The 21,966-nt window shown below is 37.4% G+C and overlaps 1 protein-coding gene across 4 annotated transcripts; it reads right to left on the reverse strand.

Annotated features, from left to right (window-relative positions):
* Positions 1-396: 396 nt before the first annotated feature.
* On the reverse strand, positions 397-11,702 carry LOC135607685 (uncharacterized). Of its 4 annotated transcripts, XR_010485230.1 has the most exons (10): positions 11,160-11,702; positions 10,867-10,927; positions 9,794-10,038; positions 9,171-9,372; positions 2,625-2,756; positions 2,365-2,468; positions 2,158-2,276; positions 938-1,026; positions 627-815; positions 397-521 (listed from the first exon to the last, which is right to left on the reverse strand). XR_010485230.1 is itself a non-coding variant. In XM_065099683.1 (9 exons), the coding sequence occupies exons 1-8, from the start codon at positions 11,613-11,615 to the stop codon at positions 960-962; spliced, it is 1,380 nt and encodes a 459-aa protein (XP_064955755.1). In that variant the 5' UTR covers positions 11,616-11,702; the 3' UTR covers positions 397-815; positions 938-959. The 4 variants fall into 4 exon arrangements, 2 of the variants coding, with proteins under 2 accessions (XP_064955755.1, XP_064955754.1); XR_010485231.1 differs by having other exon boundaries at positions 397-815; positions 907-1,026; XM_065099683.1 differs by having other exon boundaries at positions 397-815; positions 2,365-2,462.
* Positions 11,703-21,966: the final 10,264 nt, after the last annotated feature.

Here is a 21,966-nt window from a genome sequence, read left to right on the forward strand (position 1 = left end):
TGTAGCCGACATACAACACATTTTACTTGCGTTATATTTAGTGGGAAATAAAAGGTGGTTTTGTAGTATCATGTCTGCCCATCACAATAAATAAGGATATATTCCTCTTTTGAAACCTCTTAACAGTTGTCAATCATTGCGCAGCTATTCGAGTCACAGTGACAATATGTTTACCCTAAATATAATAGCTTCTCATAGAATCATAATCCATCGAGAGGGAAATAATGGCTAATAAAAAATGCAGATGAATTAACTTTAAACACCCGTGAGCTCGGATAAAAAAAGACATATTGTCGGGTTAACGGATCAGATTTTTTTTATTGGATTTCAGGTACTTTTTATGAGGCTAGATTTGTACTAGAACCAGATTCGAACCCCGAAGAAGGAACTCGGGCATTACATCCAAATGGCTCAACGGAATTGTATAGACTGTCCCTTGGTTAAAGTCAAGGCTTGGCCTCGCCAAGCGACTTCTGAAAACAATTCGACATGAACACGTCTTGATCTTGGCGTATCTCTGGCTGAAAGATTTACATGAAAACATTTTGGTCTCAATTTGGTACCGGCATAACGCATCAAAATAAAGCTCTTAGTGCAAGCATGCATTGTCGAAGAAGAGGATTTACATGGAAGACCGATGTGGCAAGCGCTTTCTCGGTAGGCCTACAATACAATCCTATACTTCAATGGAGGAGCTCTTGATCATCGAGCTTCAAGAGTTACCATAGGGCTGCATCTGGTCGTTGAATGCTGCTCTTTGACTTAATTAGCTGCCGAACCGGGGGAAAAGGTAAGCATAAGGAGTACAATTGTACCTGCGAGAAAACAAAATGGGCATATCAGGCATACGTTCTGTAGAGAAAACACACACACACACACACAAAAGTAGGAAGAAAAAACTTTCACCATATAAAGATTATTTAGGTGCAAGGATAACCTCTCCTAGAACTTCAATCAGGTCATGATCTTTTGTCAAACTTCCTATCACCCACCTTCTTTTCTTCTGCTTCTCTTCTCTTTTGTTGTCTGCACAGATAAACTTCTTAAGGACAGCATTCCAGAAATCAGTATAAGATCTTACGTTGTAAGAATCAATTAGAGAAAACCTTAATAATTCAGGGGAAAAAACAGATGCAATAATATGAAACAACAAGGATTATCTACTTTTTTTTCCAAAATGAAGGTCCTGAAACAACAGGCATACGTTCTACTTCAGAATTAACTAAGATGACTCCACCAGGTTACTTCTATTACTCCCTGAAACCTTCTCTATTAAGTACTCACAGAAAAACCCAGCATCGACCAAAGAAGTCAGAATTAGGAAGAAAAGCTAACGACAAAAATGTGAGGACATCACACCAAAAGATTAAGCATGAATTTAACAGCCAAATTGGTTTTTAAGATCAATTCAAGACCAAAAAACACTACCCCATTACATTTTCATTTGCACAACAGGTTGAATGAGATGTCCACAAAGTGAAGGTGTAGAGTCAATATTAGATTGATCTCAATGTATCCAAATGAAAATGAAATATCATATTAAACATATGCATTTTTCATTTGCCTGTGTAGAAAATGAACAAAATGATGAAGAATAATAAACACATTTTTTTCTGCACATGCTAATATAGAACAGAATACTCTGTCAGTATCCTCCTTCCAAAGTCATAGATTATCACTAAATAATTTCAGGACAACTGGTTACTATTTTAAACCTTACAACTACAAACAAATCTTATTAATTTCAAGAAATACACTAATTAATTTGTAGCAGATATTTGACTAAACTCTTTGTTTTAGGCTTGATAGAAGACTCGAAAAGTTATATGTCCAACATGATTGTTAATCACGTGATGTACAAGGGGTTCATCCCCTGCAGATAACACCCCATAATGTTGCAGATAACTCAACAAAGACTAGTGCATCCAGCAAAAAGACAATCGTTAATGTACCAAACCTTGTAGGAAAGTGATCAAAGAAACTGATTAATAAATGTTTCACTCTACATTCTGAACACCTAATATTATTATGAAATAAAAACACATAATACATATACATAATTTTGTAAATACATACATAACATAGGCATTTTTATTTATAATATATTGTAAAAAGAGTGGAGGAAGAATAAAAAGCATATTGGCATCAAAAGCTTACGCAAAAGCTGTATATCCAGCACCAGCATTGGCAGCAGACAGTAGTGCTGCATGTACACTCGTTGTTGATGGATTGTCATGTCCTCCAGAGAGTGTTGAGCTCTTTATATCACCATCTACCTGCAGGAAAGAAAAACATAGATGTAATAGTTAACATTCCTGAATCCATTAAAGTTTTAATGGCATCACAAGTGTTAAAAAACAAAACCTTATCCCATTTTGTTTTCTTGTTCTGTCTACCGTCTCTTGTTGTCGCATCTACAGTTGTTGGAACCGGTGGTAATACAGCTAAAGCAGCAACTGCAACTGAAGCTAACAAAAAAAAAAGAATTTGCAAAAAAGAGTTTCACAAATGATTACAGCCAATTTGCATATAAGCACTGACCAATCATATTAAAGCAAACACAAAACAGAAATCACCGAAAAAAGTCATTTTCCACTCTTTTGGGTGGAGCCTTTGATTGGTACCTGAATTTTGTGTGTTAATGTTTAATGATGGAACAACAGTGGCAGTTTGTGTGCCACCTGCAACAAAATCGACTTTCTGACTCTTTTTCCTTTCCTGCTCCTTCCTTTCCATTTCACGCCTCATCTCATTCTCTGTAACAGAAGACCACGTTAGGAACAATGTACAAGGAGTGCCTGCAAAACTGTTACATTATTTAACATGAATTAATAGACAAAACAAAAAGCCGATTGTGATGCAACAGAGATGAACAGCATAAAATGACATAACAAAAAGTATGATAAAGAAACTCGTTTACCATGCAAGCATATTATGTCCTTGAAAAAAACACTTGGGAAAAAACGATACAGTATTTAGCCCAAAAGAATGATCAATGACACTTTGGGAGCATCTTAGAAACTATGAGAACACCACCAGTATTAGCAGCATACAGAATATATAAGTAAAAGCAATTTGTAAACAGTATCAACCTATTATTCTTGGGTTTCAGTTTACAGTTTCCCTGATGCTCTTAACTTTGCATCCACACCCGTTGCCTTTTAGAATCACAATGGTTTGTGCACCCAAACAACATAACAATGACCACCGAAGTTTTGATATACAAACCATCTATGTTCTATTTATAAATATATGCATATAATGTAATGGAAAAACTGAAATACTGATGCAAATAACCTCTTTTAAATAATTTTATAGCTTTATTTTTCTTAAATTGCTTCAATTTTCTGAAGTAGAAAACTTCCATTAACATATGTAATTATGAACAAACCTTCCGCTTTCGGTTACCTCCATATAAAGAATAAATATAATGTTAAAATGGCAAACAATCAAGTAACGAGTTTAAAGACTACTGCTTTAGCCTGAATATAAATAGTGCTCAAATGTCATACTGTCACGGACAAAACTGTAAACATGGTGTTTAATGCAATGCTCATGTATGTCCGTGTCTTTTGGTTTGTTCTGTCGTTTGGACAGTCGAAGATTGTGTCATGTGAACTCTTGTGAGAGATACTCGGCCTGTAATGGACCATCTTAGATTCTTTGTTGTGCAACCATTCAGAATTTGTAAAGTTTGTTTGTAATTTGCATTGGCTATGAAGTGTTTTCTAAAATGTTTGCTTGTGTATCCCGAGTGAGGCGTTTTTTCTAGCCCGTTTTTTCTTTTGCAGGTCCTAAGGGACCATGGGAGGTTTCGGGGAGCCTGACCTTTACGGACGGACATGCAAGGGTGTCACACAACTTAGGCAAAACAAGCTAAGTCCATGAAAGATGGTATCACAGTGGGATAAGCACTCGTAGAACTTGGCATGTAAACGTAAGGAACCTAGGGGGGCTGCGTTGAGGGCAACCAGCATACGTGACCGTTTGGGGGAAAACGAGCATGGAGATGTAGGGAAAATGAGTCACTCAGAGGTGCGGGCATATGAAATTGGCATTCAGAGGAATGGCCAACCCTTCGCGCAAGAGGCACCACGAGGACAAGCAAGCTTGGAAGAATGCGTAGCGCACAAAAGTTAGGATGGCTGAGTTCGAGCTACGGCTCGACATTGACAACCATATATAATGGTGCTAAATGCAAACGAGGCGCTTAATAAATGATAAGATCATGCAAGGTGGAATGGGTTGCTCAGCGACCGAAAAAGTTGTGCAAAGCTCACAGAGGTGAGGGGAATTGCTAACTTAAAGAATTCGGTACTCATGCAAGGGCTTGTATGCGGACGATAGAATATTCGTGGTCATCCCAAGGCGGTCGAAACTCGGTGCCATGGAACATTAAAACTTTCTCTTTGGCATGAGAAGGATACGTCCGTAGGGGGCTGAAGTGCGCAGCGAGTTCAGCATGTTGCTAAGCCTTGAGTGGTGCAGCGGAGGCTGTATTAGCGTGGAGTCGCAATCTAGCAAGTGCGTTTGCAGGAGGCAGAACAATACACAATTTGTTCAGCAAGTCATAGTAGTCTAAGGGTATGATGGTCTCCGAAACTTTCAAAGGGCAAGAAACGAAGAAAGACGTTGCTCCAACGAGACAGATATACAGGAGGGATAAGTCTCGATTCTCCAGAGGGAGAATCATGTGCAACGGGCCACACATATTGAGGAGTACCTCCAAAACAACAACTCCACGAAGCTCAACGGACCGAGCGAGCGGCGAGGAGTTGTCGCATGATCTCGCTTAAGAGAATGCATTGATGGATGCATTGCGAGATCAAGTGAGGGAGCGACCCAAAGCAACATAAATGAAGGCACACTTAGAGTCGATATGGAGATCGGACTCAATGGAGAGCTGACCCGTGGAATGGTGGGTGTGAAGACCATCATCAACTCAATGCAAATCGAGGAGCGGAGCAACTTGGGTGTAACTTGGTGAAGTACATAAGCCGCATGAAGAGAGCCAGCATAGAAGATGGAACATAGCGCGAAGGCACAAAGCTTTCCTTGGACAGAGGTCAAGGACATGAACTCTTGTAGGACAAGAGCGGGACAAGAGCGGGATCATGTCGTTCCTTGGGGTCCTTCTTTCTGATGGAGCGGACTCATCTTGCATGGTGCCAAAGACGAATGGAGCTTATAGGCACATGCACCTTATCTCGAAAAAGTCTTTGATGGAGGAACCAAGGCGACTCAACTCACGAAGGCGAAGTTGGGTTCAGAAGGCCTTAGCACGAAGCAAGAGGATGTGAAGGCGAATACTCTTGAAGAATATGCCACAATGCTGCCATGAAGGAAGCGGTGCGTAGCGGAGATTGTGCTGGTAGGGGCAAAGACCCAGGATTCAAACAATGGCGCATCAATTTCAGCGAAGTTGGTAGACTTCGAGAGCTACCAGGCGACGGACTGTCCTAGAGCAATGCTTCGTCTGGGTGTGACCCGAGAGCGGGTGGACGAAGGTCGAGTGCCAAAGGAGCGAACACAATTGAAGGTGGAAGAGGCCACACATTGAGGGATCACAATCCGAGTTCATCCCACAAGGATCAGAATGCAATTGAGATGTCACCAGGAGGCGACATGGTGTAGTGGATCGTGGTGGAACAGTTCGTGGTAATGCAATACACACGAATCTTGTCCCGTGAGGGACTATATCATACAGAGGTATGATCGGGAGCTACTGGGAGCTCCACTTCGATGAACAACACGACGACAAGAATGGCTATGGATTCAGGGAGTGAAAGACAGGTACCGTAAAGGCGGGTCTTCCGTGCGTGTATCGAATTTTGCATCAAATGAAAGCCTTGGTCATCAGCATATGGGGGCTATATACCACTAAGGGAAAATTTTGAATGTAAGTACCAGTGAGTCCCATGGGAGGGACTTGATCATGCAGAGGTATAATCAGAGCAGCTGGAGAGTTGGACTGCTCCAGTGCTCATATTCGCTTAAGGGAGCCTGACAAGTCAAAGGACAAAGCCGAATAAACGAACATTGCTACCAAGGAAGCTAAGGAGAACAGAATTGGTACGAACCCTATAACATGATAGCAAAAGCCATATATAGGAGTTGCAGTATGTATTTCCATCGACTAAGGGGATCTGCTTGGAGAACACAGAGGTGTTGAAGCAGGGGGTCGAAAGAGAAGAGGAAGCGACGACGAGTCCAGAGGGACTTAGCTACCCAAAACCAAGCATCAGTTAGAATGAAGGTGGACTCGGAGGAGTACCATAAAGACATATCTACCGATCGTGAAGAAATGGATGTAGATGTGAGGCGACGGATAGTAGGGTCATAGGCATGGCAGCGCCATGGTACCGCAGAGATGGGACTTTCGTGAAGTCATTGATCCCTTGCTCTCAAGGAGGGAGAGCGCTTGGTCGTGAAAGGGGCCAAGAAGGTGGAGCATGCGGAGGCAAACTCCAAGTACCAAGACAAGGCTGAAGGGCAGAGGCCAAGGAACTTCGTAAGACCGGTGTCAACGAGCTTCTCATCAAGATAGCCGAAAGTGAAGGACTTCGGGTCATACAAGAGTGTACGACCAAGGAATGAAGTAGGCAGTACACGGTGTTGTACCTTTGCTACTCAGTGGAGTAAGCGGTAAGGTTGATGGAGAGGACGGTACAATCCCAGTAGCGACCAAAACTATTAAAGACTTACTCCAAGTTGGGGTGAAAACTTCCTGCATTACAGAAGTTCGATGGCAGTGAGAAGATGAATCACAGTAGCTATAACTCAACACAAGAAGTGCAAACATAAGAAGTGCTCAGAAGCGTGAGCAAAGAGCGGGCGAAGGCTAGTAACCAGCTCGATGCATGGAGTACAAACCTTGAGGCAAGCGAAGTCAAGTAACCTTTGCCTTCTCAACTCTTAAGAGAATGGACGAAACCGAGTACCTCAATTCTTTTATCTATCTAGTAGAGGAGCTCTGCACATGTTCAAAGACCCTTCGAAGAAACCAAATGGAAGACAATAGTTGTCAAATCCTTACCAATGATGATCAGTGCCACTGAGAGTAGATTATCTGCTTTATTTCCTAACAGAATGTCAATCGAAAGCGGAAGTGATGCGAACCTACTTGGAAGTGACAACTAAGTGAAAGAAGAGTCGATGGGCAAATTTTGTGGAGGAAAGACTCAAAAACTTCAAAAGTTTGCGAGACGATGCTCATTAAAACTCCAACAAGCATCCACCCAATTCAAGCAGCATGAGGCATTTGAGAGACTGGTGCATAGGAAGGATGGTCTTTTCCTTTATCAGAAGGATCCGCATGAAACAACAGGGATCAACACAACTTAGCCAACCCCACATTAGAGTCAAGAGTCATTGGCGAGTTGAAACAGCATGGCGGATCAAAAGTTCGACTACTCAATAACAACAGCAGAGAGCAATTGGGAGCCAAGAGGTGCATTGCAGTTGGAGCAAAAGATTGAAGACTCAGCAAAGGCGAGAAGTTGCAGTGTCGGCAAAAACTTCGACGAGGACGTCGAAAGAATAAGTGGGGGAGAACATCATGGACAAAACTGTAAACAGGGTGTTTAATGCAATGCTCATGTATGTCCGTGTCTTTTGGTTTGTTCATGCTTTGCACAGCATGTAGAGGGACGGTCGAAGGCTTAATAGCCCCATTTTAATTGGGTTTGTTGGTCGTTTTAGGCTTGTAAATAAAGGTTGTGTCATGTGGACACTTGTGAGAGATACTTGGTCTGTAGTGGACCATTTTAGATCCTTTGTTGTGCAACCGTTCAGAGCTTGTAAAGTCTGTTTGTAATTTACATTGGCTATAAAGTGTTTTATGAAATGTTTGCTTGTGGATCCCAAGTGAGGCATTTTTTCTAACCCGTTTTCTCTTTTGCAGGTCCTAAGGGACCATGGGAGGTTTCGGAGAGGGTGACCTTTGCGAACGGACATGCAAGGGTGCCGCACGACTTAGGCAAAACCAACTAAGGCTGTGACAATACGGGACATTATACTCTTAACAACCATAATTCCATATAATGCATTTGTTATTTGTTATAACCATCACTTTTGTTGTCTGCCATATTGTAATGTTTGTCGCCACAACCATGAGACCCTAGAAAAAATTTAATTATAGAAAATTATAAGATAAAAGTCGCTCTTAATATATTAAAGAAATGGGGACCCTTGCATCAAGAAGGGGGATGTCATGAGGATTGAAATTGATCATATATCTCATATGTGGTCTCTTTAGACAGTTTCTTATTTATTTTTCCATTACACCATAATTCACCTATAAGTAAATTAGAATAGAACTGGGATCACAGAAAGGGTCAATTGCTATCTTCAAAATCATTAGTGAATAGAATTGGATTTCTGTATGAATTACAGAATAGCTAATAACTACAGTAACATATTTGTATAATATAATTAATATCTATTTTTAATAGATATAGCATACTCCTTTAATGAATTATTCTTCATTGTCTTTTTTCAGATTTTGTATCTATTATATTTTAATACTACAAGTTCTTTAAAATCACATCTTACAAGAAAATGAAGATAAAGAATCTGTTAGCATATAAGTTCCCAATTTTATTTAATTTTTCATATTTTTTGCTTTTTTAATTATTAATCTTTCTCTATGATTCCCGATTTCACAGATCAAATATGATAGATCGTTCCCGTACAACTTGCATTGTTCATAACATATCTCAATTCAGAGGGGATTTTGCACACTATGGTGCAAAATAACATACTAGACCAGCAGCTTGCATTGTCAGTTTGTCACTATCAAAGATATGTGCGCAAGTGTGAAAGTAGATTTTTTATATTGTCAGCATGTCCATCTACACATGAACATCTTTTCATTATTTACAAAATGGAACTATTTAGATGTCACTATTCAGGCTATCACAAATGGTAACAAAGAACCTCTAGAGATTAGTCCACCTGCATAGACACATGCCAAAATGAAGGTCATCTCTCATATGCACCAAACAAAACAAGAGTTTCCTCAGAAAAGAAAAAAATCATTCTTCATGAAAGTGTAGCACATGCCAATAAACTTCAAGTTCACATGAAATAGACAATCTAAGAAACTCACTTTAGACCCAAAAGAAATACGCATAGACAATTTATGAAGTTCAAAAGTTACTGTGAATGACCTATTTCATCAACGTAGTCACTTTTGTCATATCCATGAGGGTCAAAAACATCTTTACTGAAGCATGTCCCAATCTGGTCTATATCTTGATACCTCACAGCATGCTGCAGGAAGTCAGGATTTCGATAATCCTTCCTATTACGTAAATCAGCATTAAAACTTTTCCCACACCTCTTATATGCAAGAAACTTGTTTATCTTTTCCTGAAATAATGAGAATGAAAAGATCAGCAAAAAAAAAAGGCACAAAAACACAGATATAAATGAGACTATGCACAGGTTTCTTACAATTATCTGAATCATTCTGGTCATTATGGGTCCATTCATTTGTTAATTAAGAAGATGTTACTAGTAACAAAATAAACATAAATATGCATTGCCTAAGTCGGTTACATTGAACAATGCACCAAAATTTAATCATTTTTTATCAACTGGTTGACTACAGAGTACAGACATGAAGTACACATGCAGGACAAACAGTAACCAATATTGTGTCCCTTGATAAAATATAACAGCATATTTCAAACAAATATAATAAACAAAGTTGACACCAGCATTGGATAATATTGATAAACATAAAACAGAAGTTTAACAAAGGCAAAAATAGATTTAGGTGGGAGGAAACCTGTAGCTCCGTAGGGCATTCAGTTGATGGAGGTGGAGGAAGAAAACTACTTAATGGGTCATCCTTTTGCACTTCCATGGAAACTACAGCATCTTCAACCTGAGTTACTTCGGTCACAGATCCAGTAACATCCATTGGCATACCATTTTCAGATCTAGGCTGTTCAGATAAATCAGAAGGTTGGAGTGGTTCTAGCTGAGTGTTTGGCATTAATATGTGGACAGTTCCTGGAGGCGTTCTATCATCTGCATTCCCCAGAAAATCAACAAGAGAACACAATGAGTGTCCTCTCTATGAATCTACGTACGTGCATCAAGATGCAAACTGCTATAATGCTATTTTAATGACCTTAAGCAAAATTGGTACTACGAAATTAGTTTCAGAAAAAAAATGTTAATCTTTCGGAAAGAAACTCAATGAAATGACCAATAATAAGGTCAAAAATATCTTCCTTAACAATATAAAGTACTGCAAAAATAAGAGAAGTCCTCAACATGTAAGAAGCAGATATTTGGTCGTATGTGTCATCATATAATCATTTTAATTTCAATTTATTAGAGTTACTTGTTAAGTATCTAAATAACTAGGTTATTCCTTACGGAAATCAAGATTATGGACACTGTGGTAAGCTAAATTTGTTATTTCAACAAATGGAAATGGCAGAATTTACTTTTATGGAATCTTCACAGAAAATCTCAGATTATTACACAGTGCAACTTGTGTGAAGCTCAACTTCATGAACTTGAACATGTTTCCTTGTGCACTACAAACCTGGAACATCTGAACCAAATTGTCAAAACTAAGGTCACAGAGTGACAACTTAAAATTGAAGGTGCTGACCAATTTCAGGATTCCTTTTGAATCATAGTATTTCCACTTTATAAGACGATTTAATTCCTAAGATAACCAGTCTTAAGGTTAAAGTGACGAATAGATTGTGGCTGCAACAGAACTGACGAAATAGCCTTTAAAACATATTTATGAAATACCTAGTTAGAGCAAACATTAACAAGGCAAAATTGTTATAATTTGCATAATATTCTTAATTAAAAAAGGTTCGGTATTAAAATTACCATCAGGAACTTGAACCTCTGCTCCAAGCATGAGACGACCATTGCTCGAAATCTCTCCCTCCTGCCACATCCGATGCTTTGCAATATAAGAAAGCTGTACTATAAAATCCACTCAAACTTACAAGGAACATGCTACTATACAGATCAGTCAATTCTTATACAGTCAAATTTGTAAGGAGAGTAGGAAGAAACCATCATTAGGGCATGGATAGAGAGAATGACTAACTAATTTGAACAGGATTAAGGTACTGTAACTAAAATGAACAAAGAAACCCTAAACGTCTAAACGTCACCTCGGGCTCGGGAGACATAGCGGTCTCATCATGTTCGTAATCAACGATAGCAAGTGACCCCGTCCTCATCCTCTGAGAATCCAGAGGCTCCGGAAGAGAAGAAGACGTCAGCAGCGGAGGAGAAGGGGAAATTGCGGGGAGGGGAGAAGCCTGTAGCTGAGAGGGGAGCAGCGGCGGCGGCGTGGGGCTCCGGGCGACGGGACTCCTTAGGGTTTCGTAATCCATGGCATCGTCGACAGGAGGGGATCGAGGAAAGCCGGGGGGCGGAGTGGCCTCGAATGACAAGTCCTGCAGGGCAGCCCTCGTGCCTCCATCGACGTCATCGGCGCTACCAGCTCCGGCGACGGGATCCGCCGAGGTGGCCGGAGGCGCAACCTGCACCTCCTCCTCTTCCTCTTCCTCTTCCTCGTCGTTGTACACGGAGAGCAGATCGATGCCGCCGGTTCCGGACGCCATGTTTGCCTTCGGGAGAAACGTCGCAACTTCGATCTGACCTAAACGTGCGAGAGATTCCGGGCCTTATCGCGAGCCAAATTGCGACTGGGCGAGCGAGCGAGCGACCGCAGGAGTATATGGAGTCGGATCGAGAAGGGTCGAGTCGGATCGGGTCGGGTTGATTTAAACACGAAAATCCAATTCACCAACTCGAAATCGATCCGTTTCTTAAGTCGAAATTATGGACTAGGATTCATTCCATATACGTATTGATAGGGGTAAAAATAAATAGGACATGACACACCAGATTTGACGTAGCACCGTCCAACGTCAGCCACCCCTGAGCGGCACACTGCCCCAGGGGACGAGCATTAACACCAACGTAACGTGCACCCTCGCTCACCATACCCAGACGACCTCATCATCTGACCCCGCACGATCGGACGAGGCAGAGGAATGCGTCGACCAAGGCTCGCCATACCCTGCGGCAGCTCGGCCTTCCACGCAACGCCCACGACGACGACGGACGCGATCAGGTGCACGGCCCTGCCCCGGCAGGATAGCGCATCAGATAACATCAAACTCACATATAAATACCCTTGGGCTCCAAACGAGCAAGATAAGCACAAAAAGGCACGATTTCACCCAAAATTCCTCTCCTCATCACTGACTTGATCGTTGGAGGGGTCGGGCCGAATCGCCGACCCGACCTGCGCAGGTACTCGAGCGAAGCCGATCCGACCCGACGGCGCGAAGCATTCCAGGCAGATCCCCCGTAATCGACCACCCCAAGACCCCGAGAGAAGCCTCGTCTGATCCTGGTCGTTCGGACCCCTGAACCAACTGCGTCGACCCCAAGGCGACAGCTAAAAAGATTACTTACCGTAACACGTATTATTCGAATAAAATATCACCAAAAAACATATATTTACAATAAATCAATCCAATTTATTGATTAATATGAAATTATAATTATATGTGATATAATGATAACTTATATCCAATAGTAATAATTGCGTACCAAGTCTTCTTGATTAGCCTTCTTGTGTAGTTGATTTTATTTTCTTTCGTAAAGATATTTAGTCCCAATTAAAATGTAGTGGAACTAAGGATTTATCAGATTCTAGCATCATCCTTATCCATAAAGACATTTTTTTAAAGTTTATTTTAAAATGATAAAATTATGTTAGGGGCACTAAATAAGATTTTTCATCCTATATTAGTGAGTAAGGGAATCAAATACTTATAAGTTTTTATTTCACTTATTTCTTTATAGGTCTCTTTTAGAGCTCACTCTAAAACGGTAAAATCATAGAGACTAAGATAATTTGTATGTATGATAACAAAATTATCTTATTATTTTTGTTTTTGGATTTACAACTTAAATGTTATTTTTTTCCCATCAGGTAGTACTTACTCTTACGTAAAAGATAACCTTTATTGATAAAGATAAGTTCAAATGGATGATGATGTGCGGAGGCTTACGGTTTCTTCAAAAGTTAAATTATTTTTATAAAATTATTTTAAAATAATATATTACTGATCTTTATATTTTTTAATAGAATCTTACACTCTCAATAGTATTAGGATCAAGAGCGACAATAAGAAGGGGGGTGAATTAGTACAGCGAAAAAAAATATTGATTCCGAAAAATATTCGTTTCGATTCAATCCATTTCAGAAAGAGTTTTGAATTGATTTCATTATCAAAATCCAAGATTCAAAGATCTCTCCCTTTTTGATAATGACAATCAATTGGTGAATAAGTTAACCTTAACTCTCCCTATCTATATATCATATTTTGAGAAAATATATTTTTGAATTCAAGGCTTTTAAATTCAAGCATTAAATTGATAACTTATTATTCAATCATGCACAACATAATATTTATCATGATTCACCGATTCAAAATATGATACCACGTATCCATTTTCAAATTTCGAAAGATGATACGAATGACAATTCATCATGGTATCAATTATAAATAGCAAGTTAAGCTCATGATATCTCATCATAATAATTTGATATGAAATAAAGCATAATACTAAGAATGAAACATTTAAAAGTAATCATGCCACATAAGTAATTATGTCACATTACGATACATTTCAAATAAATATTTGATATTTTTCAAGTATTTATATTTGACAATACCAATCATATTTCAAGCATTTATGATAAGATACAAGCATATTTACGATAAGATACATTACATATATTTATAATGCCAACTGGTCATCAATATTGCCATATTTTGGTATCATTTCTCCCTCTTTGTCATCAACAAAAATGAGAACAATTTAACAATACAAGTGTGATAAAAATTCAAGCAAGTTTCACGCTAATTTATCCAACCGTTATTGCATCATTGCATGATAACATTCAAAAGTTCTTAACATTAAAAGTTATCAATATTAAAGTGATCACAGCAACATCAAAAGTTATCAACATTAAAGAGATAGATTCTCTCTCTTGTCATCAAAAGTTTGAACGAAGAAGAGGAAGGAAGGTAAGGAGGGAATCCAATCGAATTTGTAAAATGATTTGATTCAAAATATCCTGTGAAATCAGATCGTCATTCTTGCAAATAATCATCATACACTAATATTCATCTTTCAAGGATCAAGATATTCATCGGAATTCATAAAATTCATCTTTCATGAGAAGAATAATAAAGAATTCATGGGAGAGGAGTATCACATGAAAAAAGATATTCACGAATAGAACTTCATAATTCAAAACTGTTTCTCATTCAAAATTTACAAGAGTTAAACCCGTGAGAGATGTATTTGTCAATGAAATCGATAAAGTGATTAAGTGTATCAAAAATCATTAAGTGATGGAGCAAGGGTACGAAGTAAACTTGATACCAAGAAAGATAAAAATGAAATAGATTCATAAAAGCCCCATTCATGAAATACATTAAGATAAGAATAGTCCAGAAAAAAATACAACAAACTCATGCATTCAGACAATTTAACATTCCTAACTCCCTTCTAATGAAATCAAATTATTCTTCATTTAAAGGTTTTGTAAAGATATCGACCAATTGATGTTTTGTATCAATGAATTCTAAAATTGCATTATGATTATTAATATGATCTCATATAAAGTGATGCCTAATGTCAATATGTTTAGTTCTAGAGTGCTAAATAGGATTTTTCGTTAAACATATTGCACTTGTGTTATCATACTTTATAGGTATATTCTTCAGATAAATTCCATAATCCTCTAAAGTATTTTTTATCCATATAATTTGAGCACAACATGCACCAACTGCAATATACTCAGCTTTAGTTATGGATAATGCAACCGAGTTTTGTTTCTTGGAAGACCAAGAGACAAGTGTGTGTCCTAAAAATTGACATGTTCTGAATGTTATTTTTCAATCTATTTAGCAGCTAGTAAAGTCAACATCAGCATAACCAAGAAATTCAAAATTTTTATATTTTGGATATCATAATCCTAGTTTATGGGTTCCTTTTAGGTATCTAAAATTCCTTTTGACAGTTTTTAAATGAGATTGCTTAGGGTTAGATTGAAACCTAGCACAAAGTCCTACGCTAAACATGATGTATGGTCTAATTGCGGTGAGGTATAGTAAACTACCTATCATATCCTATAAGTTTTTTAATCAAAGCTTTCTCCACCTTCGTCAATGTCTAACTTAGTGGAGGTACTCATAGGAGTATTGATAGTCTTCGAACTATCCATATTAAATCATTTTAACAAGTCTAATGCATATTTTGTTTGACTCATAAAAATATCATCATTAAGTTGTTTGATTTGTAAGCCTAAAAAGAAAGTTAATTCACCCATTAAACTCATTTCAAACTCTTAGTTCATACTTTTGGCAAATAATTCGCATAAAGATTCATTCGTGAAACCAAAAATAATATCATCAACATAAATTTGAATAATAAGATATAAATTACACAAATAAAAAAGTAAACTAGAATTTAGAGTGGTTCGATTGACCTACATCTACTTCTGATTCCTCCTCCGTCGAGGTTACCATCGTCCACTAATGGTCTTCCTTCAATATGCGAAGACCAACCACCTCTTTACAACACTTTCTCCTTTTCACAGGTTCAGGTTCAGGAGATAACCCTTACAAGTCACACACCTCTCTTGAATGATCTCAACACTTAGAAAGGGAGGAGGAGTACTCTAATACTTTTACAACACTTTAACACTTCAAAGACTCAAAATTATGTTAATACTTTCGTGTCATTTCATGCAGAAAAATGTGAGGTATTTATATGCCCCAATGGCTTTAAAATTGGAGTAAAAAAGTATTTCATCCCAGTTTTCCGAGGTACTAGTGGTACCACCGCCTGACACCTGACACTGGATGGTACCACTATAACATCCCCCATTTTTGAAAATTTAGTAAAAGGTATGTTTGTAAAAATAAGGATTATTTAATAATTATTTTATATTAAATGATATTATATTAAAGGTTTATGGCTAGGGACCTAAGAGTAAATATTAGAATTTGATATAATTTATGAAAGATTCAGATTTAAGTTAGAAAATATATATATATATATATATAGTGGACATGTGTCACTAACTAACATAAGGTTGGTGCCACTTATGTTCACTCTAAAGATGACACCTAGCCCCTTTCATGCATGCATGACACATTGCAACTTTTGCATTAGCCAAAACCCAAATAATTAGATGAAAGGTTAAAGAAAACAAACCTGAAGAGTTGCAGCCAACGTGAGTTTGAGAAGAGAAGGGAAGAAGAAGAAGAAGAAGAAGAAGAAGAAGAAGAGCTTGAGGTTTTTCATCAATTTTCTCACATTTGGGATTCAAATAATTTTAAGGCAAGTGTTCTAACCCAATCCCACAGTAACCTTAATCTCTGTTTTCATTTTTATTCTGTAAAATTTGAAAGATTTCAACTGGGAACCAGACCTTCTTTCGTTTTGATATAAAGTTATGAATCTGTAATTTTTTGGTAATCTGACCTCTATGCAATGTTTCGGTCATAACATTTTGTAATAAACTCTGATTTAGACAAAACTTCTTCCATTTGAAAGTAGACAAGAAAATATTTATTTTGATATAAAGATCGAATGATTTGGAGTTTAAATGCCTACTAAGACTTCTGTTTAAATTAATCCTATAGATTCTGCAAAACAGGGACCGAAATTTCTGACCTCTTGTTGCTTAACTACTTATAACTTTCTGTTGTGAACTCAGATTCATACAAATTATGTTTTATTCGAAGCTAGACTCAAAATTCTTTCTGTATATACCTGATTTGAAATTTTTGGAGTACAATTGCTAACTGAAACATCTACTTTCATCGACCCTATGGATTCAGTAAAACAGAGCTAATATTTTCAGACCTTTTGCTGCGAAATTATCTGTAACTCCCGGTTGTAAATTCTAAATCTTGTAAAACTTGATTTGCATAAAACTAGATTGACAAAGCTTTCTAATGACACCTATTTTGTATAAATTGGAGTATAATTGGTTATCCAAATAGTTCATAGAATGTTCCTATCAAATTATGCCAGAATCGAGCTTTGGTCGATTTCGGCTTTCCTTGTTACTTTCCTTTGGAAATCGATTTTGGCAAAAACTCTTACTTCAGTTAAGCTTTACATTATTATCTTAAATTCCTGTATACTTTAGTCCTTTATTTATTTGTATATCTGCAGCTATCATCTAAAGTTCATGTTTGCATTGTAATTCGGCACATGCATCCCATTGTTCCGCATTTGCTTTTGAAATGTGCCTCTTCCAGTTTCATTTCATTGGCCATTGTATTCACCTAACTTTCTTATTTCAATTGAGCTATATGTGATTTCTTGAAATCCTTGTATGCTCTTGCTTTTGCTTCCTTTCAAATCTGAATATACTTGTGAAAGATTATTGCTTACTTCGGATTGACTCGTAAAGGCACATGTACGCTTTGTTGTTCCGCGTGTGCTTCCGATATATGCTGCTTATTGTTAAAACTGCCCTCTTGTACTCTGGTGTGTGGGATTGTCTAGACCCTTGCCAGAAATGGTAAAGGAAATGCGCTTGTTGCCCGCTATGTGGGATCCCGCTATGTGGGATATGCGCTTGTTGCCCGCTATGTGGGTATGTGCTTAGAGCCTGCGATGCTCTGCCGGCCCCCTTTGACTTCACCTAGATGTGGGTGGATGGAGCTCCCAGACGTGGGAGACTTTTGTCAGGTGGTCATTCAGAAATGGATGAATCACATTCTGACTGAGATCCCACTACACCTTCTGTATGTTTGATATGATATCCAAAGCTTTGGTTATGTGTTTTTGTATATGCTTTGGATAAGATTGATATGTTTGCATCGTCATGTGACATTTGAGCTTCTATTCATGTTTTGTTCTTTGATATATTTATGAAATGTTATAAGTCTTTGTTATACCTTGAAAACTACCATATGTCATCGATATGCTCCTTATGCCAATGATATGCTCCAATTACCTTTCCTCGATTGTATGAATAAAACGTGCTTCGAACGATATGATATTGAAATTCTGCATTCAAACAAAACATGCTACTGTTTCATCCTGTATCTCTGCTTTGTATTTTGATACCTCATTTGTTTGAAAACTGTCATCTTTGCTATGGATATGTTAGTCATTTGCTGAGCTTTATATGCTCACCCCGTTGCTATATAAATTTTTCAGGATAGCTTATCGCTCACTAAAATGTGTAAATTGGGTTGAGGTAGTGGAAGACTAGAAGATTTTTGGGCAAATATTTTGTACTTGATAGGTTGATGTTGTATAAGTTCTTTTTGGGAGTAATGAAATATCAATGACAAATCTAGATTGATGTATATTGTAAATATTTGAAAAGTATCTCTTATGTTAGAATTTTGGAAATGTTAAGTCTAAACTGTGTACTGATATAAACATGTAGTACATGTTGGTTTTGTGATTGCATTAATTACCGCGCTTATGGATTTATGATATAGTTATGTTTTAGTTAAGTTGCTTTTGGATTTTAAGAATCTTATAGTGACATGATGTATGATTATAAACTGCACAGGTTTTGTGAATTGTGGATTGTAGAGATGAATGACTTGAATGTTTTTCTTAGTGACCTCAAATGTGTGATTGGATCCTGGATTGTTTGTTGAATTATAATATTATCAATCTTGAGTTAGATTCACACCTCCTGAATGAGAATTATATTTGGGAGGGGCGTGACAGAGTGGTATCAGAGCATAGTTTGAGAATCACTGAAATATTTGATATGTTGACGTGCAAAATATATTGAGGTCTAGTGAACTATAATGATTGGTGTAAATTTTCTTTGATGCAATTTACGAATCTAGGATGACGAGGACATTTAGTCCTTCTACTTCATTTGCTTTTGATTAATTAAGTGCGATAAAAGGGTTGATCGGCGATATTAAATCAGAGTGGCGCAAGAGAAGCGTGGTGAACCTAATACATTGGTAGCAGAAAAATAGATGATACGATTGGAGAAGATATTTGATATACGAAATTGTTCTAATGATCAAAAGAATTTCTTGAGATCAAGAACAGGAATAGCAAGGATAAGTTTACCAAAAAAAAAAAAAGATTAGAAATGAATTAGAATGTGATAACAGGAGGGTCAAGACATCATCGATTTGAAAAGGGAAGTCATCACAAAAAAAAAAAAAAAATCAATCCTGTGTAAGATGCGAGTTAAATTATGAAATAAGTTTGTATTCGTAGGGTGACTAGAGCCTATTTTGCTTGTGGAAAGTTGGATCATTAAATAAAAGACTATCGTTTGAATAAGAAGAAAGAATCACTGCCTCATAAATCATCAGTCCATGTTAGAAAGAATCACTGCCTCATAAATCATCAGTCCATGTTAGAGTGTATGTTATCACGGAATATGATTCTAAAGCTTCTGAATTAGTGGTCGAAGGTACAATTCACGTTTCTGAAAGAATGCAAATATTTGTTTGACCATGTGTCTCATCTATGATTTGATTCATAATATTTTGCTTATCACATGGGCATTCAACCTAAACCACTGCATTATATGCTATATGTAAATACGACTATTAGAGATTGTTTGATAACAAACTCGATCTGGTCATCTTGTTTGATTTCTATTGGAGAACACGAACTTCTTGCTGGTTTAGTTCTCCTAGATATTTGGAGTTTTGATATTATATTAAGTATGGATTGACTATCTTTCAATCATACCAGTATAGATTGTTATACAAAATGATCACGTTTTGTATACTAGATCATCCCATCTTTTATTTTGAGAGTATTGGGCATGATTCACCTCCTTGCCTGATGTATCTTAAGATGACTTGCCTAGATTATCTCTAGACAGAGAGGATGAATTTGCTTTTGATTTAGTCCTTGGGACAATTCCAATATCTAAGCCTCTTTATAGAATGATACCATTTGAGTAAGTGGATTTGAAAAAAAAAAAAAAAAAAAAGCAACTACAAGGACTATTAGATAAGGGTGCTCCGGTGCTATTAGTTAAGAAGAAGGATGGAACGTTAAGGCTTTGTATTGATTATAGACAATTGAATCAGCTGACAATAAAAAAAAAAAACAAGTATCCCCTACCCAGAATTGATGATTTGTTTGATCAATTGCAGGGTGCACAAGTATTCTCCAAGATTGATTTAAGGTTAGGTTACTATTAGTTGAAGATCATGAAGGAGGATATTCCAAAAACAGCTTTTAGAACTCGATATGGTCACTATAAATTCTTAGTGATGTCTTTTGGTTTAACTAATGCCCCTACAGCTTTTATGGAACTGATGAATAGGATATTTCAGCCATTCTTGGACGATTGTGTGATTGTATTCATTGATGACATATTAGTATATTCAAAGAGTAATCAGGAGCATGAGGAACACTTGAGAAATATATTATCCATACTAAGAGAAAAGAAGTTGTATGCAAAGTTCAGCAAATGTGAATTTTGGTTGAATGAAATTGCTTTCTTAGGCCATGTGATTTCAAGGAAGGGTATATCTGTTGATCCAAAGAAAGTGAAAGCTGTTGTTAAGTGGGAAGTACCAACAAACGTGACAGAAGTTAGAAGCTTCTTGGGCATGGCAAGTTATTATAGGAGATTTGTGGAGGGATTTTCTCGAATTGCTCAACCTCTCACCAAACTCACTCAAAAGAATGTGAAATTTATATGGGGTGATGATTGTGAGCAAAGTTTTCAAGAGTTAAAAAGAATTATGATTGTACCATTCGTTATCACCCGGGTAAAGCTGATGTTGTAGCAGATGCCCTTAGTAGAAAATCTACAAGTTTTATGGCGACTTTGGTTGTGAAGCAATTGAAGTTATTAGAAGAGAATTATGATTCAAATGTTATGAGAAAAGGGCAAGACTCAATGATATTAATGGCCTCCATCCAAGTGCAATCTAATCTCATTCAACAAATTAAAGGAGGACAACTACAAGATCGACGCTTGATCTGCTTAAGGAATGAAGTAAAAAAGGGATTGAAAGTGAATTTTCGAGTTTCAGAGGATGGCCTATTGAGATTTGGGGATAAAATATGTGTTTCAAATGACTCAGATATCAAAAACCAAATCCTGAGGGAAGGTCATAATTCAAAGTATACTATGCATCCTGGTAGCACTAAGATGTATAGAGATCTCCAAAGTTATTATTGGTGGGAAGACATGAAGAAAGAGATTACAATATATGTTTCAAAGTGTTTGACTTGTCAGCAAGTCAAAGCAGAACACCAAAGACCTAGAGGTTTGTTGCAACATTTAGATATTCCTGAATGGAAATGGGAATGTATTACCATGGACTTTATTTCAGGACTACCCCAAACTTCTAGAAAGCATGATGCTATTTGAGTTATCATTGATAGGTTAACGAAATCTGCACATTTCCTACCAATCAATATGACTTATTCTCTTGATAGATTTGCTGATTTATATATCAATGAAATAGTAAGACTCCAAATTTCTATCTATGGGCACTAAAGTCAAGTTTAGCACTTTCTCTTATTGAGTTCACCTACAATAATAGTTATCATTCAAGGATTCAGATGGCTCCTTATGAAGCTTTATATGGGCGAAAGTGCAGGACGCCTATATGTTGGGAAGAAATTTACGATAGAAAGTTGTTAGCACCAGAAAAAGTACAAGAGACTACTGAGAAAATCCAACTTATAAGAAAAAGGTTAAAGACTGCTCAGAGTCGTCAAAAGAGTTATGCTGATAACAGAAGGCGAAATATTGAGTTTCAAATCGGGGATTTTGTATTCCTGAAGGTCTCCCCTTCTAAAGGCATTGTAAGATTTGGGAAGAAAGGAAACTTAAGCCCAAGATTTATTGGACCTTTTGAAATTCTTGAGAGAGTTGGTTCTATCGCTTATATAGGA

This window comes from Musa acuminata, chromosome BXJ2-3 (genome assembly GCF_036884655.1).
Source record: "Musa acuminata AAA Group cultivar baxijiao chromosome BXJ2-3, Cavendish_Baxijiao_AAA, whole genome shotgun sequence".
Lineage (NCBI taxonomy): Eukaryota > Viridiplantae > Streptophyta > Magnoliopsida > Zingiberales > Musaceae > Musa > Musa acuminata.